General features: G+C 41.5%; 1 protein-coding gene across 1 annotated transcript in view; it reads right to left on the bottom strand.

Moving 5' to 3' along the window:
* Nucleotides 1-27,760, bottom strand: part of POLQ (DNA polymerase theta) — a 165,006-nt gene that overhangs the window by 122,749 nt on the left and 14,497 nt on the right. The window contains exons 5-10 of the mRNA XM_063128417.1: nucleotides 25,555-25,663; nucleotides 22,738-22,957; nucleotides 21,318-21,459; nucleotides 21,091-21,237; nucleotides 20,280-20,492; nucleotides 18,358-18,494 (exon numbers count right to left, since the gene is read on the bottom strand). Coding sequence (XP_062984487.1) covers nucleotides 18,358-18,494; nucleotides 20,280-20,492; nucleotides 21,091-21,237; nucleotides 21,318-21,459; nucleotides 22,738-22,957; nucleotides 25,555-25,663 — 968 coding nt within the window. The remainder of the gene's footprint in view (nucleotides 1-18,357; nucleotides 18,495-20,279; nucleotides 20,493-21,090; nucleotides 21,238-21,317; nucleotides 21,460-22,737; nucleotides 22,958-25,554; nucleotides 25,664-27,760) is intronic.

Below are 27,760 nucleotides of genomic sequence, written 5' to 3'. Positions count from 1 at the left end.
TGTCAAGGGTCTGGCAGTCGTGAAAAGGAGGAGAATTGAACAATTGCTAAATAGAGAAGGTTCTGATATTATTTTTTTGCAGGAAACGCACCAATGTAACGATGGGGTAAATGAAATTCATCTGAAATGGTCAGTCTATTATGAAAAGTCGTTGGGGACTTTAAAAAAAATGGAGTGGCCATTTTGATTTCAAAAAGAAGTGGATTTACCCTGGGGAATATTAAAAAGGATGGGAAAGGTAGATATCTTTTGAAGAAGGCCAAATTGAAGGAAAAATATATACTTTGATTAATGTCTATGCACCAAATGACAGACAAAGAGAATTTTATGAAGAGTTATTTAGAGAAATAGAAGAGTTCAAGGAGGGATATGTTATTTTGGCTGGAGATTTTAATATGGTTATGGATAGCAGAGTGGACAGGTCAAACCCCACTAGTGCAGAAAAGAGGAATAACATTACTATTTTAAACAAACTAATTAAAGAAAAGGATTTTGTTGATGGGTGGCGAGTTCTCATGGGGGCGGATCCTGGCTTTACTTACTATTCTCCAGTCCATCATACATATTCTAGGATAGATCATATCTTTGTTTCTAGAGAGTTTGCAACTAAGATATGTAGAATGGAATTAGGGGTAATTAGAGTAACAGATCATGCATTGGTAAGTTTAGATTTCAGTTAGAAAGGATTATAGAGAAGCGTTAAGGTGGAGACTGAATACAAAGATATTTAAATATAGCAAAGTGGTTGAAAAATGCAAAAGGAATTGTCAGAAACCTGGGAAATAAATGAAAAGGGAGGAATGACGACGGCAGTTGTTTGGGATACCATGAAGGCTGTAACAAGGGGGATTTGTATTAGGGAAATGTGTAATTTAAAGAAGCAACAGGTGGTACTGCAGGAAAGGTTAGAGCAAGAGATAAAAAATTTGGAGAAAAATTATTGGCAAACCAAAAATAAACATAATTTAATAGAATTACAAGCAATGAAAAAGGAATTAGAGAATACAAATGTAGAAGTTCAGAAAAAAATAATTTACATGAAAAGAGAATATTTCCAAAATAGTAATAAAAATTCTAGAATGCTTGCTAGACTCACACAAAAGGAAAAAGCCAAGAATGGGATAGGAATAGTGAAAGATAAGCAAGGGAATTTTTGTCACACAATGAAGGATAAAATAAAAAAATTTCAGGAATTTTACAAAGAATTATATAAGGAAAAAGATACTCAGAAGAAGGGGATGGAAGTGTATGTGGAAAATATATAAAGAAGGGATTGGAAAAAGAGCATAAAGAATTAATGGAAAAAACTATATCTCAAAGTGAAATAGAAGAGGTTATAGAGAAGTTGAAAGTGGGTAAATCACCTGGGGTAGACGGTCTAGGACCAGAGTATTATAAAGTTTTTAAATCATTATTAGTGCCAAAATTATTGAAATTATATAATGCCATATTGGAAAGAGAGAGGACTCCAGAATCATGGGAGCATTCGTTAATAATTTTAATTCCAAAGCCAGATAAGGATTTGACTCTCCCTAATTCATATAGACCGATTTTGTTAATAAATCAAGATGCTAAAAAAATTTCAACTATTTTGGCAAAACGATTAAATAAATTCCAGGATTCGATCATTTTTGTCTGTCTCTTCTGCCAAAACGCTTGTTCATGCGCTGGTTATTTCACGGTTGGACTACTGCAACCTTCTTCTCTCTGGCCTTCCTTCTTCTCACATCAGTCCGTTGGTTTCTGTTCACCACTCTGCCGCAAAGATCATCTTCTTGGCTCGCCGCTCCGACCATGTTACTCCGCTTCTGAAATCTCTTCATTGGCTTCCAATTCACTACAGAATCCAATATAAACTTCTCCTGTTAACCTTCAAAGCTTTTCACGGTCTAGCTCCTTCCTATCTCTCCTCTCTCATCTCACACTATTGCCCCGCTCGTGCTCTTCGCTCCTCTGATGCCATGTTTCTCGCCTGCCCAAGGGTCTCTACTTCCCTTGCTCGGCTTCGTCCATTCTCTTCTGCTGCCCCTTACGCCTGGAACACTCTTCCAGAACATTTGAGAACTACAAGTTCAACCGCAGCTTTTAAAGCTCAACTAAAAACTTTTCTTTTTCCTAAAGCTTTTAAAACTTGATGTTGTGCAGACTTCTACTGTTACTTTCTACTGTTAGTTTTACCCTACCCTGTGCCTGCTTACCCTACCCTGTACCTGTTTGCATTCTCTTCCCCTCCTTATTGTTTTACTATGATTTTATTAGATTGTAAGCCTATGCGGCAGGGTCTTGCTATTTACTGTTTTACTCTGTACAGCACCATGTACACTGATGGTGCTATATAAATAAATAAATAATAATAATAATAATAATAATAATAATAATAATAATAATAATAATATCTGAATATATAGGGGAAGACCAATGTGGATTTATAGCAGGCAGACAAATGCATAATTTAGTGGGAAGAGTCTTAAATGCAATACAGGGGATAAAAAAGTTAAAGATTAAAGCGGGAATTTTAGCGCTAGATATTTTTAAGGCTTTTGATTGTGTGAGTTAGCAAGCATTAAAGATGGTTTTAAATAAAATGGGATTTGGAAATAAATTTAAATCTATAATAGAGCAGTTATACTCCTAAAATACAGCCGTAGTGGTAGTAAATGATGGAGTTACAGATAAGATATGACTAGCCAGAGGGACAAGACAAGGATGTCCACTCTCGCCTGTCCTGTTTGTATTGGTTATGGAATTATTGGCAAATGCAATAAGAGAAGGTGGGGAGATAGAAGGGATAGGTAGTATTAAAAAAATAAAACTGAACATGTTTGCGGACGATACATTGTTAACTATTAAAAATCCAGTAGAAAAGATGGAAAGAATTAAACAGCAGTTGAAAGAATTTGAAGAAATTACTGGGTTAAGAATAAATTGGGCAAAATCAGAGTTGATGTTATTTAATTATACTAAAAGGAGGAGAAGGAATGGGAAGGAAAAGAAACAGAAATGGGAATTAAAGAACAGATTAGATATTTGGGAATTAGAATTACTAAAAATTTAGAAAATTTAGAAAAAGAGAACTTAAGCGGTCTGAAAAAAGAGATATTAGTAAAATTGAAAAAATATAAAAGATTGAACCTATCATGGTTTGGAAGAATAGCATTAATAAAGATGAAGATTTTACCAAAGATAAATTTTGTTTTTAGGATGCTACCAATAAAAATCTCAGATTTAGAGTTAAAAAGTTGGCAGAATATTATAAATAATTACTGTAATGCAAAAAAGAAAGGTAGGATAAATAAGAGTAAATGGTATTTAAGCCAAAAAAAGGGAGGATTGGGACTCCAAAACATCAACTTATACTATGTAGCAAATAGGTTAAGACATATTGTAGAAGCAATTTTAGGAGTAGGAGATTTGGATTGGATGGAGGATAAAACCATAAGCAATATAGAATTAAATCTGGATAATGTATTCTTTAAGGAAGGAGGTAAAAAATGGGTTGAAAATATAGGTAATCCGCTCTTGAAGTTCCACTGGGAAATTTGGAGGAAATATAAAAAGGAGTTGCTTCCGAGCAGCTCCCCTTTAACTGTAATAATGTTAAAGAATTTCCCTGAGGACTTAAAGAGTAGATTAAGTAAAGTTTTAATAGAGAAAAATGAAATGAAATTAAGAGAATGGTTAAGAGGGATGAATACAAGAGAAGAGATGGAAGAGGTTTTAAAAGATAGAAAATTAACTTGGTGAAATTATTGGCAATTGGAACAATTAACTAAAAATTGGGTAAGAGAAAATGGAGAGTGTAGAGAGATGTCGAAGTTTGAGAAATTAATTGATAAAAAAGAAATTGATAAGGGAGAAAATACAGTGACAAAAGGTTTAATGAGTCAAATATATAGTATATTACTTGAGAAAGGGTTGATAGATAGTGTAGGAAAATCGGTTTGGGAGACAGATCTGAAGATACAGATAGGACAGCAGAGTTGGGAAGGACTATGGAGACAAAGAGTGTTGTGAAATATGTCAGTGAGAATAAAGGAGAATTATTATAAAATTATATGGAGGTGGTACCTAACCCTGGTTAGATTAAATAAGATAAACAAGCAGCACTCAGCAAAGTGTTGGAGAGGTTGTGTGGAAAAAGGAACGTATTTACATATGTGGTGGGAATGTAAATATGTGCAAAAGTTGTGGAAGATGGTGTTCTCTGAGATTGAAGAAATTGTTGGAATGAAAATAGAAGAAACAGCAAGAGTTACATTACTCTCACTACAAGAAGATTTTAAATGTACTGTATTTTCTGGCGTATAAGACTACTTTTTAACCCAGGAAAATCTTCTCAAAAGTTGGGGGTCGTCTTATACGCCCAGTATAAGATGACTTTTTAACCCAGGAAGATCTTCTCAAAAGTTGGGGGTCGTCTTATACGCCCAGTCGTCTTACACGCCGGAAAATACGGTAGTAAAGAAATCAAGGAATTAACATGTAACATAAAAGTGAGAAAAGGTATAGCAAAAACGAATGATTTTGAGGAAATTTGGAAGCAGTTCCTAATATTTGTGTTTTCTAAGGGAAGTGGGAAACCACCAGCAGAAGAGGTGTTAAGATTTTGGAAACAGGAATGATTCCGGAGGGAAGGGGGAGCACTTGTTATTTGTTGAATTATTTGGGATTATGTTATGATAAAGCATTATGGGATAACAATTGTAAATTCAAGTAATTTGTTGTATTAGTATGTTAATTGTTATGTTGGTTTGTATTTTATGTAGTAATAAATAAAATATATATATATATAAAAAAAGAAAACAGATGTTTCTAGTTCCTTAATTTAGTTCTAGTTCCTAATTAATCATTCTAGTCCAAGTATTCTAAAATATAGATCTGATGGGCAGGAAGAAGGAGTCATAGTGATATATTATGAGTCCTTCCCCCTACTGAGGTAGCTTGCTTGCCAATTTCCAACATCTGAGTGCGTGCACCAGAAGATAGGACAATGAGAAAGGATAAGGATTCTTTTGATGTACCGTTACCCTGCTGTCTCCCTGCCTGAGCTGACTGAGGTGGTCTCGGAAGTGGTGTCGGAGTCCCCCAAACTGATGAGGGCTGCTTTGGTAGGAGTGCTTCAGTAGTTTATAGCTTCCATGACAACCATAGATCTGTCTTAATATCCATACACCCTTTTTCTGGTCAGGATGGTGATCTGTGGGTAGGTTTTGAGAAAAATCCATTGTCAGGGACACATCAGATCACTGCCTGACAGAGTGTAAATTCACTGAGACTCTTATTCTCTGCAGGTTTGGAGGATCTATTCAATTGGTCTGTCTCATGAGACTAATGGATCCTGAAGGATTCTTGAGTGCTTTTGAGCAGAACACATGGCCCTCCAGATGTTGGTGTATTGTAGCTCCTATCAGCCCTAGCCAGCACAACCAAAGGTGAGGGATGATGAGTTACAGTCCAACAACATCTGGAGGACCATATGTTTCCCAGCCCTGTTTTGAGGGATTTTCCTGCCACTATAGCTGGCAATCTTGTTGAAGCCGTGGTTGATACAATCACTCCTAAGCATCCTCTTATAGAACACAGAGCTCAAGCTCAATGGTTGTTTGAGGGATTTAAGGCAATGGAATATCTTGGTCAATGACCTAGAGCAACACTGGAGGAAAACCCAAGCTAAATCCAATGAAACATGACAGAGCCCATCTTAGAACCTATTCCATGGTAGTGAAAAGATCTTTCTGCTCTATCTCCATTGCATCAGCACAGTGCTATCCAATGGGAGTTATTTTGGGTGGTTAATGAGCTAATACAGTACCACCACCCTTAGGATGATGAGGCCCCGTTTGAAGCCTGTTCTATTCTGCACTGCTCAGGCTTCATCTGCGGTGCTGTATTCTGTTCTAAGCACCACATATTAAGGACACTGACAATCTGGAGCATGTCCAGACACCTCTGATGAGGGTGGTGAGTGGTATTGAAACCAAGCCCTATGAGAAATGGTTGAAAGAGCTGAATATATTTGTACTAGAGAAGAGAAGGTTAAGATAATACAGTGGTTTTCAAATATCTGAAGGGGTTTTGCACAGAAGATGGCACAGACTTTGTTCTTTGTTGCTCCAGAACCAGTGGGTGGAAATTACAGGGAAGTAGATTTCAGGTCAACATTTAGAAAAATTTCCTAATGGTCTAAGCCCGTGGTTCCCAAAGTGGGTGGTACCGCCCCCTTGGGGGTTGGGATTGCATAGGGGGCCGTTAAGAGGCAAGGGTGTGGCAGGGGGGGCGCTAAGAGGCAAAGAGGCAGCAGGGGGGTGCTCAAGGTGGTCTTTTCCGAGAAGCGCTTCTCCAGAAGGTCTTAAAACCCAGGGGCATTTTTATGGGAGAAGGTAGTTTGGCCCCAAGCCATATAGGGGAAGAATCCACACATGTATTAATACCGTTTAAGAAGAGTCCTTTTAACGGTGAATTGAAATGTTTCAAAAGCACCAAAACGCTAATGAAGAAGCCACCACAGTGGCTGCAAAACAGAGGCGTTTGCTCTCTTTTCCTTCCCTCCCTTGGCAAGCCTGCGGCGGGTGCTTCCCATTTAAAGGGGCCGCGTGCAAGGGGCATTGGGCATGAGTTTGTGGAACCAAGGAGGCAGTTACCTGAAAAAGTTTGGGAACCACTGGTCTAAGCTGTTGAACAGTGGAACAGACTTATTTAGGGGGTAGTAGGCTCTCCTTTGCTGGAAGTATTTAAGGCTGGACAGCCATCTGTCAGGGATAACATAGTTGCATCTTACACTGCAGATCCTGCATTGAGCAGAGGATTGGATTAGATGAGTAGTGAAATGGGTTCATTAATTGTGTACTACTCATAGAGTGATAAAACTTTGAAACATGAAAGAGAGCAGTATTAATCATTTACCCATATACTCAGTTATGATCTGCAAAAAAACTCCCATCCTGGCAGCCAAAACCAGATACTGGCTCTAACAGTGCTTTTCAGCAGTTTTTGTAATTTTGTAATCATCCCAAATCAGCACGTCCTTTTCAGTGACACATAATTTGCAATGGCTATGAACAGGTGTGGAAAAAATGCACCAAGAGTGGATGGTAGATTTTTCGTGAGCCTTCACATAAACAGCCCTAAAAAGCAACAACTTTTGCACTGAATGGGAGTTCCAAAAGTTTGACAGTCACCTCCAACTGATTTCCCAATTCCTATCCAGTTCCTGCTCCACAAATATAATCAATTTACCTTCACTTTATTACTCCCATTCATCAATCATCATTACCTCCGTAAATTATATTCAAAATAAAATTAAGTGGTGAATAATTCTGTTGGAAAGGTGTGTGTTCAAAATGCTGAGTGTAGAACGATAGTAGTGAGTGTCCTTTTCAGTGTGACAACCCTTTAAATACTTGAAGACTGCTACAGTTTACCACCCCTACTCCACCCCGTCTTCTCTTCTCAAGTCTAAACATACCAGTTCCCTCAATCTTTCCTCCTAAGACTTTGGACGCAATCATAAGACTTCCACCCATGATGCTCATAATCCTCCAAATTTAGAGGCTTACGAGCATCCAACACAGAGTAGGAGGAGCAGCAGAGACAAGTGTCACCTCTGCTACTCCTCCTGCTCTGCATTTTCACTAGATGGGCTTTTTTGCCTGTCTAGCCTGGGCATTCCATAGGGGATGGGAAGAAGTCTGGAGAGGCCTCAGGATAGCTCATATACCAGTCTCTTCCCATCCCCACCCACTGGAGCACACCCTTACCCCTTTTCCAAGGTCAAGTTCCCCAAGAAGGGGAGGGCAGAAAGGGGGAGAGTGCAGATTCCAAGATCCAAGGTCAGAGCACTGTGGCTCAAAACATAGGAGAAGGGGCTCACAATCCCTGGAGTCATCATTCTCAGGCAATCAAGGTCAACAGTCAGTAACTAGAATAATTCCTGGGGTCATCTCCATTTCCAGACAACCAAAGACACAAATTTCCACAAACAGCACAAAGAACTAAATAATTTGTGGGGTCACCTTTCCCAGGCAATCAAAGGTAAGAGTTTTATCAAAGGCCCAAACAAATCTACACAGAGACTTAATCCAACCTAGAACCTTCATTAGGATCTCTGTGCTACATGAGCGAGGCCTATTAAGACCAAGAGTAAGTCCACACAAGCAGAGAGTTCCATGCCATAGCTTTTGCCTTCGTAACTAGCTGCATGAGTCCAGGTAGTGAAATGTCCAAAAGTCAGGATCAAGGCCAGCCTGCCAGCAATCTGGGCTGACAACAAGGAAGACACACAACCCATTACAAAATGCAAGTTCAAAGTCTATGAAAAACATCACAGTATTTCTCATGACAAATCCTTAGCAATCCAAAGTTCCAATTAGATAAGAAGAAGAGTTCATGTGCAAAGTGTGTCCATAGGCTCAGATGAAGGTAGATCTAAACAGAGAAAGTCAGGTTGTTTACCTGTAACTGGAGTTCTTCGAGTGGTCATCTGTGCATTCATACTGATGGGCTCTGCGCCTGCGCGGAGACTGAATTGGGAAACTTCCATAGCCTAGAGTTTTGGCGGGAACCCCTCCCCCTCCTATATATATGGCTGAGGTTCCTGCCCTAATCCCTCAGTTTCTAGGAGACCGACATTGTGGCCTTCATTACCAAGTGATGAAACAAGGGTACCATCATGCATAGGGATATGGCACAAGGATGGTATTACATCACATGAAAATGCTTCACCCATATGTATAAACACCAAGTGGGGCTGGCGGGTGGGTTGTGTGAATGCACAGATGACCACTTGGAGAATTCCAGTTACAGGTAAGCAACCTGACTTTCTTCTTCATGGTCTCTGTGCATCACACTGATGGGCGATTAGCAAGCTAACATACCTTGGAGGTGGGATGGTGTCTTTAGTGGAGAATCTCTGACAGTACCGCTCGACCAAAGGTGCAATCCTCTCTGGCACGTACATCGAGGCGATAGTGTCTTTTGAAAGTGGAAGGTTTCGCCCAAGTAGCTGTCCTGCACAAAGTGGGCAATGAGACCCCCTTCCCAAATGCCACCGAGGTTGCCACTGCTCTGGTAGAGTGGGCGTTGACTTGTGACCGTATTGACAGGTTTTCGAGTTCGTAAGCGAGTTTGATCGTCTGTACCACCCAAGTTGCCAATCTCCGAGACGTAACAGGTAATCCCTTTGATTTGCCTGCGTATGATATGAATAGTCTGGGAGATTTCTGAAATGACTCTGTTCTCACTTTATAAAAGGCGAGAGCTCGACGGACATCCAAGGAATGCAGGGTGCATTCTAATTGGGTTGATGGGGGCTGGAAAAAGGAGGGTAAGACAATGTCTTGTCCCAAATGGAAGTCTGAGACCACTTTAGGAAGGAAGACTATGTCTGGGTGTAACACTGCCTTGTCCTTATGAAAGGTGAGGTAGGGTGGGTCTATTCTTAGGGCTGCGAGTTCTCCAGCACTTCGAGCTGACGTTATTGCAACTAAAAACGCCTCTTTGAGAGAAAGGAGTCTAAGGTTCGCTTTTGCCAATGGCTCGAACGGTTCCTTTGCAAGGGCATGAAGTACTACTGATAGACTCCATGTCGGTACTATGGATCGTGATGGGCCAATGGTGTTGCCAGTCCCTTCAGAAAACTCTTCACAAGCGGATGTGTGGATATAGTGATTTTATTAGAGGGTCCGGTGTGTGCTGAAATTGCCGCTAGATATACCTTCAAGGAGTTCAGTTTAAGAATGTAAGCCTATGCGGCAGGGTCTTGCTATTTACTGTTTTACTCTGTACAGCACCATGTACATTAATGGTGCTATATAAATAAATAAATAAAATAATAATAATAATAATAATAATAATAGTAATAATAATAATAATAATGCCACTCTGGTGTAAATGATACAAGAATTTTAGGGTTTGGGTGACAGAACAGATTAATGGGTCGAAACCGGCTTGCTGGGCAAATGTGGAAAAGCGTTTCCATTTTGTCAGATAGGAATGACGAGTTGATGGCTTCCTAGATTCCATAATGATCTGTTGTATAGGGTCAAGTAATGAGTTTTGAACTAAGGTATGATCCTCCATGCTGTCAGTCCCAACGTGTTGGGGCTGGGGTGTCTGACCTTCCCCTGATGTATTGTCAGGAGGTCTGGCCACTGGGGGAATCGATAGAATCTGTTCCCTGAGAGGAGAAGTAGCTTTGTGAACCAAGGTTGGCGTGGCCACCAAGGTGCCACAAGGATACAGTCTGTGTTGTCCTCTTCTATTTTCGTTAGGACATTGGTCATCATTGGGAAGGGAGGGTATAGATAGAATAGGGTTCCCTTCCACGATATGCTGAAGGTGTCTCCGAGAGATCCCTGACTGATCCCTGCGCGGCTGTAGAACATTCGGCATACCGCATTGCGATTCGTTGCAAACAAGTCGACTGTTGGGTGTTCCCCAGTGGGCGAATATCGCCGTTATGATGTGGTGAAGGCTCCACTCGTGAGTGGTCTTGATGGAGCGGCTGAGGTGGTCGGCAATGGTGTTGTCTTGACCGGCTATATACACTGTTGTCAAGTGTATGCGGTTGGCACCACTGCCAGATCTTTATGGTAAGGTGCAGGAGGCGGCTGGAACGGGTCCCTCCCTGCTTGTTTAAATAGAAGATGACCGTGGTGTTGTCTGACGCGACTGTAATATATCGATTCCGAAGGACGGTAACAAAGGATTTTAGTGCTCTCTGTACCGCCAAGAGTTCTAGATAATTGATGTGGTTTCTCTCCTCCATTCGGGACCAATGGGCCTGAATCTTGAGGGATCCGCAGTGTGCCCCCCAACCTAGTAGTGATGCATCTGTTATTACTGTCCTGGTTGGGTTCGGTTTCTGAAATGTAATTCCGCGTAGTAGATTGTCGTGGTATTCCCACCACCTCAATGACTGCTTTATGTGTGGAGGTATTTGGAGTCTGATGCGTTGGTCATTGGAGTGGGTGTCGTAGACATGCAGAAACCAGTTTTGCAGGTGTCTCATGTGAAGCCTTGCAAACTGTACGACTGATGTTGTTGCTGCCATGTACCCTAGCATTGTTTGGATTTTGTGGGCAGTTGTCTTGCGTTGTGATCGAAGCTTCTTAGCTAGGGTAGAAAGGTTTTGAGCCCTGTGGCTGGGAAGAAAAACCCGGCCCACAATGGAATCGATGTCTATCCCAATGAAGCAGATAGTGTGAGTGGGTTGAAGGACTGATTTTTCTGTGTTGACACAAAGGCTGAGGTCCTTTAGGTGTTGGAGAGTGACGTTGAGGTGGTATCTGAGTTGACAATATGTTTTTGATACCAAAAGCCAGTCGTCTATGTATGGGTAGACTTGTATTCCTTGTGTTCTCAGGTGGGCGCATACCACTGTCATGCATTTTGTAAATACCCGTGGTGCAGTTGCCAGGCCAAAGGGTAGGACTAGAAATTGAAAAGCTTCTTTCACTATTGCAAAGCGAAGATATTGTTGACTGTCCTCTCGTATAGAGATGTGGAAGTAGGCATCTCGTAGATCTATCGTGACAAACCAGTCTCCTTTGGCCAAGAGTGGGGCGATCGCTGTGAGGGTGACCATTCTGAATTTTGGGGTTGTAATGAACTTGTTGACCTCTCTGAGGTCTAAAATGGGTCTAAGACCTCCATCCTTCTTTGGAACGGTGAAATATCTCAAGTAGAACCCGTTGTTCAGCTCATGGTGGTATAGAGCTTGAATAGCGCCCTTTCTTAATAGGGTATCTACCTCTTGTGAAAGTGCTAGTGATGGTTTTGTGACTTTTATCCCTGTGAAGGGAGGGGGGTTGTCGAATTCTATGCAGTAACCCTCTTCTATGATGCTGAGCACCCACTTGTCTGTAGTGATAGAGTCCCATGCGTGTTGAAATTTTGAAAGGTGACCATTGAAGAAGACAGGTTGTTCGCTTTGCAAGTCGTGGGGAAAGTCAAAGGCGCTGTTTCTTTGGAAAGTCTGGTCTTTTGCGGTAAGTAGGGAGCTTTCCAGATCCGTAGTGAGTTCTTTTCCCTTGCTGTGATGGTTGTTGTCTAAAATTACGATCAGAACGGAATCTATTGGCTGGCTGGTACTGTTGTCAATACCAGGGGCGTTGCTGAAAGTTTTCTTGAGGTTGGGTTAACCCCATCTTTTTCGCAGTTGTGCGAGTCTTTTGGACGGAGTCCATAGTGTTGTCTGTATCAGCATGGAACAGTCCAAGTCCGTCGAACGGAAGGTCTTCTAGTTCGCGCTTCTTGAGATAGGGATGTGGACCTTAACCATGCATGCCTGCGCAACGCGATGGCGGCCATCATGGCTCTGGTACCGCAGTCAGTTTGGTGTCTAGCAGAATGTATCTGTAACCTGGCCAATTTGGATGCTTCATTTTGGAACACCCTGGCCAATTCTCTACGGTCCTCAGGGAGGTCATCTATCTTTTCCCATAAAAAGAGTTAGTATCGAGCCATTGTGGCTTGATAATTAGCCACTCTCATACTTAATGATGCTGAAGTGTAGACTTTACGTCCTACGAAGTCTAACCGTCTTCCTTCTTTATCCACTGGAGAGGCGTGTGTGGTGTTACACCCCAGAAGTCAATTCCAAATGTATGTCTGCAGTTTATAAGTCTGTGGTTTTTAGAATGTTGGTCTGAGTGGGTGGAGTTAGAATGTCTTGGGAGGGGGAGGAGTGATATATAAGGGAATGACTGAGGCGATTGGTGGATCTTTTCAAGGTTCTTTTCAGGAAAGCTTTTCAGGGAGACTTGTTAGGTACTCTTACAGTCTGTAGTGCTCTCTGTGTTTAGGGTACTTAAGTTCTGGGAAATTTGAGGGTCAGTGTAGTGAGTGGTGTCTTTAGGGTGTGTGTGGTGTGCACGTAGTGGAAGTATATTAATCAATACTGAGAATAAAGAAAGTTCAAGAGTGATTGTGTGAGGAAAAAGGAAAGCGCGAATGTGAATGAGTGACCGGATTGTATGAAAGGTTTCAAAAAGGTTTTTAAATGTTATTTGAAACAAAGCTTATGAACTTTTAAAAATAAATTTTGATTGTTTTGTTTTTAAACTACCACAAAAAGCCCACGTGTCTGTTTGGCATTTATCATCTTAAGTTTACACATTTAACACCCACTCTGACTATTCACCTAAGCAGATATAACTCACAGCGCATTATTATATATATTAAAATCTCTCTCCATTTTAAACCCCTTTCTCCACATAGTTTGGAGGAAGGTGGTTATTATCCCTTGCCTCAGGCGTACCAAGTGGTGGTGCTTGGCTTGAGTAGGGAGTAGCTGTGGCCGGGTCTGGTGTTTTACCCTACCCTGTGCCTGCTTACCCTACCCTGTGCCTGTTGGCATTCTCTTCCCCTCCTTATTGTTTTACTATGATTTTATTAGATTGTAAGCCTATGTGGCAGGGCCTTGCTATTTACTGTTTTACTCTGTACAGCACCATGTACATTGATGGTGCTATATAAATAAATAAATAAATAATAATAATAATAATAGAGCCTGTATCGCCCCATAAGAAGTGGTGGTAGCGGTAAGGTCTGTTGTTCAGAGCCTGTTGTGGCAGCGTGGATTTTATGTGACTTGCCCTGTGCTGATTCTACTATGACCGAGTTAGGTGACAGGTGTTCGAAAAGAAACGGGACATCCCCTTCTTGTACCTTAAACATGTTCTCAAGTTTTTTTGATGCTGGAATTAAGGAGGATGGATTCTTCCATGACTGTTGAGCAGTCTGTAACAGTGTTGGAAGGTAGGGTATAGCTACCGAAGTTGCAGTCTCTGTTGTCACCGCATCGAAAACTGGGTCTTTAGGTCTATCTATTTGTTTTTGTACCTCTAGACCCAGCATCTGCGCCATTCGGAGGATATGGTCAGAGAAATTCACTACATCTTCCGGTGGTGAAGGAGGGTCTTGTGACTCCACTAATACGTCTGGGGACAGTGTCGACGGGGCTACAGAGGACTCCGAATGAGAATCGGATTGATAGTCGTCGGAAGGGGAGTCACGGGAGTCGATGTCTGCCCGTCCGCGTGCTGCGTCTTCAATTGCAGGTAAGTTGGGTTGGTTCGGTACCGAGGTTAGGGCTGGTTCCCTGTGCGGTATCAAAGCGGGTGGTGGAGGTGGTAGGCTGCTATATTCTCTGCGCTTCGGCGGTGGAATGTCCTGATACCTCAACACTGATGAAAGTAAGAGAAATTCTTGTCCGTGCCTTGGCGGTGAAATATTGCTGCACTGGTACGGAGGCATATAGTAAGGAGGATATCGGCTAGCCTCGTATTCATACTGTGGAGGACGGTAATATTCCCACGGCGGCCAGTCCCTCCTATAGTTATAGGAGTATTGCTAAAATCTATCACACTCCGCGCGAGGGGATCTAGACCTTTCCGCACGGTACCGTGATTGTTCCACTCCCTTCTCCGGTGGGGTGGAGGTTGGGGGCTGCTGTCAGGCGAGGGTGGTAACATAGCCCTTGCTGCCATGGCTGGTGATGTTGATCCCACCAATTCCCCCTCCGATACCGAAGCAGTCGGTATCGAAATGGCTGGGGCTGGTACCGGGAGCAGCGTCGGTACCGGGAGCGGCATGGACGGTCTTATCGGTCGAGGAGATGGGAGCGGTGCTGGTGAGCGCCGTGGTGTGTGGGAAGGAGATGAGTGATGTCTCTTCTTCCGCTTTTTCTTTTGACTATCTACATGCTTAGTTTTTTTAGTCTTTTTTGATGGCTTGGTTGGCCGAGCAGGGGTAGATGGGTCATGGATAAGAGTAGGGCCTGAAGCTGAATGGGTCGGCGAGACCTGAACAATTCTAAGGCCATGTTGTGCGTTTGCTTCTTCCAGTATAGGCGTCTCCATGGGTGTCTTCGATTTTTTGGGATGTGTCTCAACAGCTCGGAGAGCTTTGTCCCAAAGTAAGGCGCGTAGTCGATCAGCACGATGCTTCCTAGTCTGCCTGGTGAAGGCCATGCAATGGTGGCAGGTCTGTACAATATGCCCTTCAGCAAGGCATAAAACACACAAGGAATGCCCATCCGACAGGGAAGTTTGCTCCCGCAACGGACACACTTTTGGAACAGGGCCTTAATGGCCATGCGCTAAGACCAGGCGATCAAGGATCGCAACAAAACTAAAATACCCGAAGAAAAAATAAAGACGCAAAACCAGAAAGAAGAAATACGAGGTGATAGAAAGTAGAAGAGGAAGCAAAATATAAACTCTAAGCGCTGCAAAGCAGAGAAGTCCCTAAGTTGAGTCTACCACAATGGCGGTCAACGAAGAACTGAGGGATTAGGGAGGGAACCTCAGCCATATATATATAGGAGGGGGAGGGGTTCCCGCCAAAACTCTAGGCTATGGAAGTTTCCCGATTCAGTCTCCGCGCAGGCGCAGAGCCCATCAGTGTGATGCACAGAGACCACAAAGAAGAATGTTCCTCGCCTTTGCATTGCCTTAAAAGGGGGTAACATGACTGTAAGAGCCCTCCTCCAGACCACTTGCCTGTTCATGTCTTAATGAGCCTTTCTCTCTTTTTACCTCCTAGATGCGTACTTTTTGATTTTCAGTTCATCACTAAACTTTTTGTGTAGCCACATAGTCTTCTTCGATGGTCTTCCATTTTTTGCCTTTATTGAGATTGTTTCCAATTAAGCTTTTAGTACCTCCCTTTTCAACAGTTCCATTCCCTCTTGAACTTCTCTTCCTGCCATGAAATCCTACCTATCATTGTTCAGAGTTTATTAAAATCAGCTTTCCTGAAATCCAAGGTATTGTTTTACACTCAGCTTCAGTATTTCATAAAATCAAGAACCAAAGCATTACAAGGTCACTTTCCCCCGTAGTTCCTGCTACTTTCTTCCCAATTAACTCTTCCCTATTAGTCAGAACCAAGTTAAGGATGGCTGATCCCCCTTGTTCTTTCTTCCAACCTCTGAAGGAGAAAGTTGTCAGAAAAGCAAGTCAGGAATTTCTTGGAGAGACCGCTAGTGGCAGAGTTCGCATCTCAACAGATATCAGGGTAATTAAAGTTCCCCTTTACTAATAAGTTTCCTTGAAGTATCTGCAGTTTGCTTTTAGAAAGCATCATCCACAGTATTGTTTTTATCCCTTCCTCGATTTCAACCCAGATGCTTTGAAAAGGGCCGCCACATTCACTCCCTTTAGTTTCTGTGCAGGTGTGTACATTTCAAACATATAGTGCAACTCCTCCCCAATTTCTATGATTTCTGTTCTTTTGGAACAAGTCAAATCCTTCCATCGCTATATTTCACTTGTGGGAGTCATCCCACGAACTCTCAGCTCTACCAGTTAAGTCATATTTATCTGTTGGGTTCGTGTTCAAACTCATCCTGCTTCCCATACTCTGAGCATAACATAAAGGCACCGAAAGCCATTAACTTCAGCCTCGCTAGAGCTGTTCCCTCATTCTTGCTAAGGACCTGCATAGGTCCTTATCTCTAAACCTTACCTCTTACCTCTGGACTTTTGTCTCCATCCCTCAAAGGATTCAGTTTAAAACCCTCCTGATCAAACTTGCTACTCTTCGGGCCAACACATGCTTCCCAGACTTCATGAGGTCCATCCGTCTCCTGCCAGCAGCCCTTCGTCCAAAAAGTGCTCCCAGAAACCAAATCTCTCCTGGCAACACTATCTTGTTAAACACAGCTATGACGGTGTAGCCATTTGTTCACCTGTAGAATTCTTCTTTTCCTTTCATGTTCTCTTCCATGGACCTGAAGGGTGGATGAGAACACCACTTCAGCCCCCAAATTCTTGGGCTTCCTTCCTAGAGATTCATACTCCAACCCCATGCAGCCATAGCTGTGTTTGGCAATATCATTTGTTCCCACATGGATGAGCAAGAGCAGATTGAGTGTCAGCAGCCATTTTATCACATCTCCAATCCATGCTCCTGGGAAACAAGATGCTTCTCAAGCTGACAGATCTTTGCCTCATAGTAGAGACTCACCAACGACAACCTCCCTTCTCTTCCTCTTGCTGCAAGGAGAGATTCCATCCCCTCAGTTCTATGGGGCTCCACCATCTTGCTTCCTGCCCAGCGAGGTCTGCTGTAAAACTTCTCTCCATTGTTTATCTTCTTTCATAGTAGTGCATTTTATTACTCACTTATTTTGGTTGCTTAATAACACCAATAACGTATAAGATGTATCCTGCAGTAATATATATTGTAGCACAGAGTGCTCCTATTCAGGACTGCAAGCAGTCCTGCCTTCTTGCTGCATAGTCCACTCCATTCCCCCTCCCCATTTCCCCCTTCCAACAGATATCCAAGAATCTGTGTCCACTGAGCATGCTCTGTCTTCACTGAACTGTTTGGGGGCTTATCCCCCCACCCCCACAAGGTGTTTTTTTTTTTTTGGTAGTTCTCTCTCTGTCCTGTTTTAGCTACATATGGATTGACATTTTGGAAATGAGATCAAGATTAATAAATGTGGTTCAGAAACATATTTCTTTTCAATGTATTTTTTCCCTTGTTGAAACATGGTATTTCATAATAAACTATTCTTTATTCTTCATTCACAAGAGTCTCCATGCATAAATGAACTCCATGTGCACAAAACATACTTTATATACAAATAATTCCACTAGTAGATAAGTTATGCCTTTTTGTTTGTTCCTGAAAATGTGAGATTTCCCAAGGATTGCAAGGTGGCATCACACAAATGCTCAAATACTGCTAAAAACAGCATAAAAATTGCAATGTTCTCCAGCAATCTGCTGGATTATTAAGAGAAGATTTGTGCTGAACTATTGTTAGAATACATTCCATTTTTCAAGTTAACAGAACTAATTTTATCTAGAATAATGGAGTGGATATAAATATGGTGTTTTCTATATTGTAATTATTTATGTTCACCCAGATACAACTTGTGGCCCTCCAGATGTTTTAATTTACAACTCCCATCAGTGTAAGCCAGCATAGCCAATGGTGAGGAATTACAGGCCACAAATCGGAGGGCCGCAACACGCACACTGCTCTATAGGTGGGCCTTTAAGCCTTGATTTAAGCAGCTTAAGCCCCAGACTTATTCAAAAGGGAAGGGTCTCTGAAATTGGGTCCATGATTGAAATGCCTATTTCATCCATTTTGTTACATACACACAGTGGTGGGGCATCAGCCAGCTTCTTCAACAGAGAGAGATAGAGAGAGAGATGACCCTCAACTGGTTGAATGTGTGAAACAGGCTGAAGTCCAACTTTCTGCTGAAAGAGAAAGAATTTCTACAGACATATTGAGCAACTTCACTCAAACAACCCAAAGCTTGTAAGTAATAAATATTAATATATGGATTCTGAAGGGAAGTTTTATTCTCTTAGCAAATACATCACATACCTCAAGGATTGCTCGTATCATACTGGAAGTAATCCCTTCTCCGTTGAGCAAACAGCTGTGCACTGGCTTAAGACAGCCCTGAAGCAGAGCAATTCCTTTTGCTTTCTCAGAGGGCTTGCACATCAGAATGCTCTCACCTATCAACACACACCATTTTAAACTGAGGTAGGAAATTTTTGCATAGGTTTAATAACCAACGCAAGCAAGGGTCATACTGTGCATTTTAATTAGGTAATTTCATTATCAAATCAGAACTGGAAAGGAACAAAAGACCAGCTTGGTCAAGTAGCTGCAAGAACATTTATCCAGCAAACAAGGGCAACCATTCTTCAGAGAAGAGAGAGATATTTCACTCCCCTACCACCAATGTTCCCTGACTATAGCTTGCTCATTTTCTCCCAGAAAAAAAAAACAGTGGCTCCTATTGAGACACAGAACAGTGATTCAATCAGCAAGTCAGGTGGAGAATGGCAAGATCTTTGTAGATTTATTTATTACAATTTTATACCGCCCAATAGCTGAAGCTCTCTGGGCGGTTCACAAAAATTAAAATCATAAAGAGCATAAAAACAACCAACAAGGGACAAGTTGGGAACAATCTGTGCCCATGGGACACACCAATTCTACTAGGTCTTGGATGCATCTGGCTCTGTATACTACTATGACACAAGATTAGAGTTTGGCTATTGGGCAACAAACAAGTCAAATATTGTCAGCTAATTGATCAACTGACCATCTGTGGTTTGACCATAGCCAAGAACACCATGAACTGAACATGTGGGGCACCAACAGTCATCTCTAAAGAGGTCCATTCAGGAGGACAATGGAGACCAATAAGCAATCATTGTAATGTCACAGATCAAAAGTGCTCCGTAATGAAGATCCTTAAAGAAACTGAGGGGCCTCTCTTTGCACAAATACTGGGTGCAATAGGACTCTGTCATCTTCTGGAAAACAATTATTAACACAATTCTGTTTTTTGTTATTGGTCTAATTCATAAAGTAATGCTTACATAGCTGTAAGCATTACAATATTTGGCAAACTGCCTAAGGTGGGTTTTTTTAAATGCTAATTCTACACAAGATCCAAAGAAAAGAACCAATAAGTGCAAGTGAGTTTATTGAAAAAACTTGTTGGATTCTTAACTAAAATAAACTTGAAACTAAGAGTTTAGGCTAGAAAATGGCTAGAGAGATATGTCTTAATATTTATAACTTCAGAAGACTTTCAGCTTTTTGCTATTACCCAATTGGTAAGTAGAAAAAACTGAAATGTTCCGCCTCCACACACACACACACACTTTTCTGTTAAAATAAGGATGGGCAACTTCAAGGGGTCCGGGGTCCCTTTTGACCTTCCCAGATTTCAGTCTTGCTGCCAACTGCCCAGGAAGCTTTGGCTATTGGGCGGTATAAAAATGCAATAAATCATCATCATCATCATCATCATCATCATCATCATCCTACAACTGAATCAGGCAGCGGCAAAAAAATCTGCTGTTTGCCGCCAAATATTTTATATATTATTCCTTGATATGCACGTTCTTTCCAGAGAGCTCCGGCTATTGGGCGGTATAGAAATCTAATAAATAAATAAATAAATAAATGTCAAAGAGCATTCTAGCTTGAAACATGGGTATCAGCATTAAGCTCTGAGGTTTGCATTTATTTCCTTTGCATTTTGACTGCATTGTTGCTCTCTTCTTATCATAAAGGAATTGTGTCATACATACTATTATCTTTTGTTAGCCTTTGTGACATTATATGGGAATCCCCTTTGTATCTTTACCAATTTTATGGATCACTTTATGTATCTGATAAAATGGGTACTAGCCCATGAAATGTGTTTATGCCACAAGAAATGTGTTTACCTTATGAACAAGCAAACAAACAAACAGATAAAGGGATCAAATTTCACTTACCTATGGTATCTACTCCTTTCCTTCCAGCTCTACCAGCCATCTGCTTATATGTCAAGACATCCAGTGATCTGCCCCCAAACACAGGGGTTCGGATAATTACTCGTCGTGCAGGCAAATTCACCCCAGAAGAAAGTGTAGACGTCGCTACTAGGACTCGTAGCACTCCTTGACGAAAAGCTACTTCAATTAAGTCTCTTTCATCAAATGTAAGACCTGAAATGCAAAATTAACACACATTAGTGCTGACAATACCCACCAGCAGTAACAACAGAATGGAAGTTAGTGAGGTAATTTGATCCAGGGAAATGTACATATTGTGATGGGGTTTAAATTCCAGTTTAGCCAAACTCCCTAGATAGTTTTGGTAAGTTTATAAAATGGTAACAGCATCATTTAATTCTACCTCCTTGAAACAAAATATGAACTACTTAAATTATTTTGCACTGTATGAATGAAAATAAAGCCAAGTTGGCATAAGCCACATAATAATTAAAACACTGCTTTGTAGCATAGTTAATGCAATCCCGCTTGTACACCCCTTTAATCCTCATTCTCCTCCAGAGTACTTGGTAAAATCTTCTTGACACTGAATTGAATTCCATCAGGAGGATAGAGACTGAATGTGTTGAAGTCCTCCATTGAAAAGCACATTTGAAGCAATTCGGTAGTGTTTGATCCATGATGGCTCTTTCGATGGATGTTGAAGTTGTGGAGGAATGAACATATGTGTGTCAACCATTCCCCAAGGGTAATGGAAGCACCCCACTATCACAACTTACTTTGGACTTGATTATCATTATAAAAAGCGTACCTGCATGGTGAAAAGCAACACCCCATTTTATTGTCCGCTGAAGCACAGAATCCAAGCCAGAAGGAGAACGCTTTAGATGACCCATCAACTCCTCTATCCCCTCTGTGTCCAGCATAACTGGTGAAAAGGTGGACATCTTTTGAACATCTTTAGATAGAAAAGAATATCATGTAATCTGAGTATAATCTAAGCCCCTTCCTTTCCTCAACCCCTCACTCTAGACTCACACTTGTGCTGCAGATTGTAGAACTCCCTGGCAATAATGTCTGCCAACTTCTCACACCAGTTCTTAGATGGGCAGAAAACAAGAACGGAATGGCCATCTTGAACCGTCTCATAACACAAACCCACTATGTGATCCTCATCACCCTAAATTGAAACAGACAATATTTTTAGCAAGTGAATTTCATATATTAGTGCAGAAGTTATGCTCTTGCAGTGTTTTCAACCCCATTTCCTTAGACATGGTCTCATCTATAGATCTGTCCCCTTCCCCATAATTTTACGTAAACCAAGAAGCCCGATTCATCTAAGCCTTTGTCCCTAAATAAGAGGATGTTCTTCTCTCCTTCAGTCTTTCTAGATGCTCTTTTTAGTATCTTCAAATTGCACAAATTATAGTCACATTAGAATACTGGTCACTTTATTTTGAGCCCTTTTCCTAGTAATTCCTGACACTGGCTTCCTACTGTAAAATATCAAGTCTATATTCAGTGAACTTACTACTATAATGCCAAGATTTGTCCCAAATATAGTTAAAACTACCTCACAACGTACATTGTGTGGAGTTAAAATACCTTTTCTAACCTATATAGACACTGAACTGTTCACTACCCTCTTGGTTCAGTTCTTGTCTCTGCCATGAAAACAAGCCACTATTTTTTCAGCCTCAATCCCACATCCATAATTTGGGGATAATAATATTCACCTACCTTGACAGGTTGTTGCATATAGCACTTTGAACACTCTAAAATGCTAAATATTTACTATGGGTGGGATCCGTAGAAAAATGTTGCAATGGAGTGCTCCGATTTACCGTTTGCTGGCCAGCCATGCCATCTTCCAGAATGTTTTACCCCATCCCCGTTGCCATTTGCTTTTCCATCCCCCACAGCCCAACAGCATTTTGTGGCTACTGAGTATGCTCAGTTCTCATTGGGGTATTATTATTATTATTATTATCATCATCATTATTCATTGAAAAATATTTTCTAATTTTTTGTGTGAATTGTGAACATTATAGCCAACACCAACTCCCAAAGGAATCTATGCATGTGCATATAGGAGTAAACACAGGGCATTTCTACACCAGCCATTTATCCCAGGTTCGTCCCGGGGATAAATCATCCCTGTGCATCCAAATGACACACAGGGGATCCCGGGAGCAGGCAGGGACGATTCCTCCATTTTCCTGGAATAATCCTTAGGTGTAGAAAGGGCCACACTTAGGATTGCACTGTTAGACAAAAGTTCAGAACTTGTTAAATTATTGGTCAAAATCTGCAGGGTGGGAAAAGACTGACTATTTGCCTACCATGTGATACAACCTGCTTAACACATTACACACCTACAGTATAAATAGACTTAGTTTGACCTAAAACATATATAACAAAGCACCATTATATCAAATAGGCCAACTCTTAGCACTCTCATTACCTTCATAGGTTGAATTTCTCTCACAACTTTAATCGAGGAGTCATAAATCTTGCTGCTAATTTTCACTTGCTCCACAAGCGGCACTGGACGGAAGTCTGTATGGTACAGTTCTGCATTTAGCCAGGAGGCCAGAAGACCCAGATTAGGAAGGGTGGCACTCATGCCTACAATTTGTATCCCATTAAAGAGAGGATTGACTATGTTTGTTTCTCTGCAAGGAAAAAAAACACCCAAGAATTCTGATGGTTAACTCATTCTTTTAACTTATACTGCCACAAGAAGTTTGTAATGGCCATTCGCTTTAAAAGGGGACTGGACAAATTCATGGAGAACAGGTCTTTCAACTGCTATTAGTTAAATGAGTAGCCATTTTGGAGGTGGGGGGGAGCACAAACAGTAGAAGTGAGCTCTTGCTTTTATGTTAGAAACAGAATACTAGGCTAAATTGACCTTTGGTCTGATCTAGCAGGCCTCATCTTATACAGTCATCCTAGAACTGCTTCTTGTCATCTCTTAGCAATCCACCATCCACACCAAACTGAGCCTTTACTATTAAAAACAAAACAAAAATCAAGGTGCATACAGAGTTAAGAAAGAGTCTGTTGCCTCAAAGACAAAGGAGCCATGAATAGGAAACTAGATTTGTAATGAAGGTTTTATAGCCCAGTCCCAAACCAAAGGCTCAGATTAAAATTTACTCCCATTTTAGGGTGGGGTACAAACTATGGGCTGCCCCTCCTTGCTAGTAAGGACTAGGGAGTGAGCCTACTCCCCCCTCTTGGGGGCTATCAGGCATGCCCCTCCCCATTACAACCTGTAACTGAGTGTTTACAAAATGTCCATTCTAAAAAATGCTCCTGGCATATAAAACTATTAAGAACCAATACGTTCCAAGCCTGCCTTCATTGTTCAAAGCAACAGTATTCAAAATTCTGGTAAGAACTCTGGAGAGTATAGTTACTTTGCAGGAGTACCTTCTCCAAATTTGTTCCAAAAGAGAATAGGGCCTGGTCTGATCCACCTTTCTATGGTGCACAGAGGAGGGGGATGGAGCAGCCTCTATGCAAGTAAGAATAATTTTAAAAGTCCAAAAGTAGGGATAAGCATTCCTCTTTAGGAGATCCCTGTACTTAACACCCTTCTCAGAAGAGAAGTTAAGCATATTAAAGTGTTGTTTTTTTGATCAGTTTATGTGGCTTAGCTATCCACTTCAAAAGGAATCCTAAATAAAACCAGCCTTTCAAAAGAAATGTGTGAATGCAAGAGACTGGCTGCATTCGGGCAACATGATAGTTAACAGTGGGGTAATAATCACTCGACAGTTGTTTATCTAGGAGATACTCCCCACACAGCGTGATAATAATCAATCGTGGTGTGGATTAGGATCAGCATTGAGATGAGCAAGTAGTTTACACACCTATGAGAACTAGTAGATGTGAGAAAGGTGTAAACACAGATCATTGCTAATTTGGATTTGATAAACATCAGAACTTCCATCAAAAAGTTATTAAAAACCAAACATGAATTTTCAGAAACTATTTAAACTTTTAGAGGCCCAATCCCAGAAATCCAAGAAGTGGTGGAGCACAACACTACAAAATATACAGTCCTAAGCTGTATATTTATTTCTCAACAACATTCCAATAACTTTTTCAAACTTGTTACAGGACCCTGGCAAGATGTGCTTACTCAGAGTTATGTTCAAGTCCCTAAGCAACATCAACCAAACCAAAATGAAATCAAACTAACATCACCTACTTGGAACCTAGTTTTAGACAGTTCCAAAATTAGTTTTTTCAAACTTTCCAAAGGCAAGAGGCTTGTTATCAGAGTCTCAACGTAAAGTCCATTTTATGCAACTAGTAGAAGAAATAATACTATTGGCTATTAGAACAGAGAACGTCTTCAATATAGAATATCTCTTCTCCAACCAAGTTCGTGCACATGCAGTAGCGACTTTCAAGAATCAACGAATTACTGTGTTCAGACAGCACAATAACCAATGATGATTTAAATAGTCGATGGTGGGTTATTTAACCTGCCATGGGTTATCATGTTGTGTGGAGGGATTTTTTAAAACAAAGGTTGGTTATTTCACCAAAATAACCAACGCAAATAACCAACGCTGTGCAGAGTTGGCTATTTGAACCCCCATTGGTTATCATGTTGTGTGGAGGGCACCATTGGTTATTTCCTTCACCACCATTTGTTATTTCGTCAGCCACAGAGTTGTAAGGCAAGAGCGGTCCGAGTGGTGCCTGCCGCTCTAGTTCAGCTGGCAGGATAGTTTTTTGGCAGCAATGGCAAATGGGATACTAGTAGGAGGACTGAGGAGGGGGAGAGTGGACAGGAGTGAGTGAGTCAACTCAGCATGGACTAATATTCAATTCAACACTGATCCTAATGATTTAAGAGGCAGTTGGACAACCATCTGTCAGGGATGCTTTAGGGTGGATTCCTGCATTGAGCAGGGGGTTGGACTCGATGGCCTTGTAGGCCCCTTCCAACTCTGCTATTCTATGATTCTATGATTATTATCATGTTGTGTAGGGAGTACCCCCTAGATAAACAACTATCAAGTTGGTTATTACCCCACCGTTGATTATCGTGTAGTCTGAACGCAGCAGCTATTCTGACAAGAAGTTCGCTGCATTGAAGAGCGTGACATGCCCACAGCACTGTGGCTTCTCATTGCTAAAGGAGCCTCTTACGCACTTTAACTAGACACATATACCCCAAATGCGTTAAATGTTTTTTAAAAATCAAACTTCAGATCTAAAAGAGACAAAGACCTCTTATTCTACTCACTTGTTCTTCATTCTTTCAGTCAAAAAGCGAACTTTTGTCAGCAGGAGCTCCAGTAGATACCCTCTTTGAGAATCTCCCAACATATGCAACTCGTCCACAACTACTATTCCTATTAAAACAGAGGCAGGGAGGAAGTACAGACATCAATCAATTAATCTTTTAAAATTTCTATACTGCCCCTTATCAAAGTTGATTCCAGAGTCATAGTACAACATAGCAGGAAAAAATACAGTAAGGTAAAAGTTAATTAAACTGTGGCTAAAGGGAAAACCAGACTAACTAGATTAAATCTAAATAAGACCTCGGTACAGTCTGCTATACCGGTGAATTTTACAAAGCATTTAAAGTACAGTTAATTTCCAGGCTGGCTGAGTGGTTTCATTTATTTATTTTATTTATTACATTTCTATACCACCCAATAGCCGAAGCTGTCTGGGCGGTTCACAAAAATTAAAACCATGGAGACAATTCAAAGTATAAAACAAACAACTGTATAAAACAGTATAAAAGTACAATATGAAAACACAACCAGGTTAAAACCGAGTAGCAATACAGATTTAAAATACAGATTTAAAACAGCAAAGTTAAAAAAAACTAAGATGATTAACTGTTAAAATGCTGAGAAAATAAAAAGATCTTCACCTGGCACCGAAACGAGTATAACATAGGTGCCAAGCAAACCTCTCTAGTGAGCTCATTCCACAGCCAGGGTGCCACGGCAGAGAAGGCCCTCCTCCTGGTCCACTTCCTTTGGCAGGGGCTCACGGAGAAGGACCCCTGAGGATGACCTTAGGATCCAGGCAGGAACATATGGAAGGAGGCGTTCCTTCAGATAACCTTGCCCCAAGTCGTTTAGGGCTTTGAATGTCAGTACCAGCACTTTGAATTGGGCCCAGATCTGGACTGGCAGCCAATGAAGCTGGAAAAGGACTGGCCTAATGTGGTCTTGCCAGCCAGACCCTGTTAGTAAACGGGCTGCCCTGTTTTGTACCAGCTGAAGTTTCCGGACCGTTTTCAAAGGCATCCCCACGTATAACGCGTTGCAGTAATCCAGACGAGAGGTTATGAGTGCATGCATAACTGTAACTAGGCTATCTCTGTTCAGATAAGGGGGTAGTTGGTATATCAATCTAAGCTGATAAAAGGTGTTCTTTGCCACTGAGTTCGCCTGTGCTTCAAGTGACAGTTCTGGATCCAAGAGCACCCCCAAACTATGAACCCAATCCTTTAGGGGGAGTGCAACCCCCTCCAGAACAGGATGAATATCACCTAGCCGAACAGATGAACCACCCGCTAACAGTACCTCCATCTTCTCTGGATTGAGTCTCAGTTTGTTGGCCCTCATCCAGTCCAATACCATGCCCAGGCACTGATTCAGAACAGCCACTGCCTCACCAGGGTTTGATGAGAAGAAGAGGTAGAGCTGGGTGTCATCCGCCTTTTGATGACACCTCAGCCCACATCTCTGGATAACCTCTCCCAGCAGCTTCATGTAAATGTTGAACAACATAGGGGATAAAACAGAGCCCTGTGGAACCCCATGGCCTAGGTGCCATGGCACAGAGCAATATTCCCCCAGCACCACCTTTTGTAATCGGCCATCCAAGTAGGAGCGGAACCACTGCAACACAGTGCCTCCAGCTCCCAACCCAGACAACCTATCCAGAAGGATACCATGGTCGATGGTATCAAAAGCTGCTGAGAGATCAGGGGGCGGAGCTACACCAGATAATGGCAGACATCTAATCTGAGGGCTCCACACTGAGATGCCTGGAAAAGCCCCTAAAATACAAACATGATAGCAAGAGGCAGTAAAAATTATTTGGAAAGGAAGTGGAATGTCTCAAGGATTACAGACAACAAAAGTAAATGTTATTACAGACTATTTCTGTTCCAAAAATAAAGCGATAATGAAACAAGCAAGCCAGCTGCAGCAGAGTGGGACTGATAAAATGGATGCCAAGCTTCTACAGGAAGAAAACATTGAGACTTCAACCTTACTACAAGTTATGGCAAACCAATTAATACAGTTAAAACAAGACCTGAAGCAGGAATTAATGGAAGGGTGGAAAGAGTGATTGAAACCAATAAATAATCAACTGAAAGAATTGGCAAATGATATAAGAATTGCAAAAGAGATAGCAAATGAAGCACAAGAAATGAGTAAAGTGCACAGAGGGAAAATAAAAAAATCTGGAAAACCAAA

Source organism: Elgaria multicarinata, chromosome 6 (assembly GCF_023053635.1).
Source record: "Elgaria multicarinata webbii isolate HBS135686 ecotype San Diego chromosome 6, rElgMul1.1.pri, whole genome shotgun sequence".
NCBI classification, from domain to species: Eukaryota; Metazoa; Chordata; class Lepidosauria; order Squamata; family Anguidae; genus Elgaria; species Elgaria multicarinata.
The sequence above is the reverse complement of the archived record's forward strand: the minus strand, read 5'-3'. Positions and strand labels throughout refer to the sequence as shown.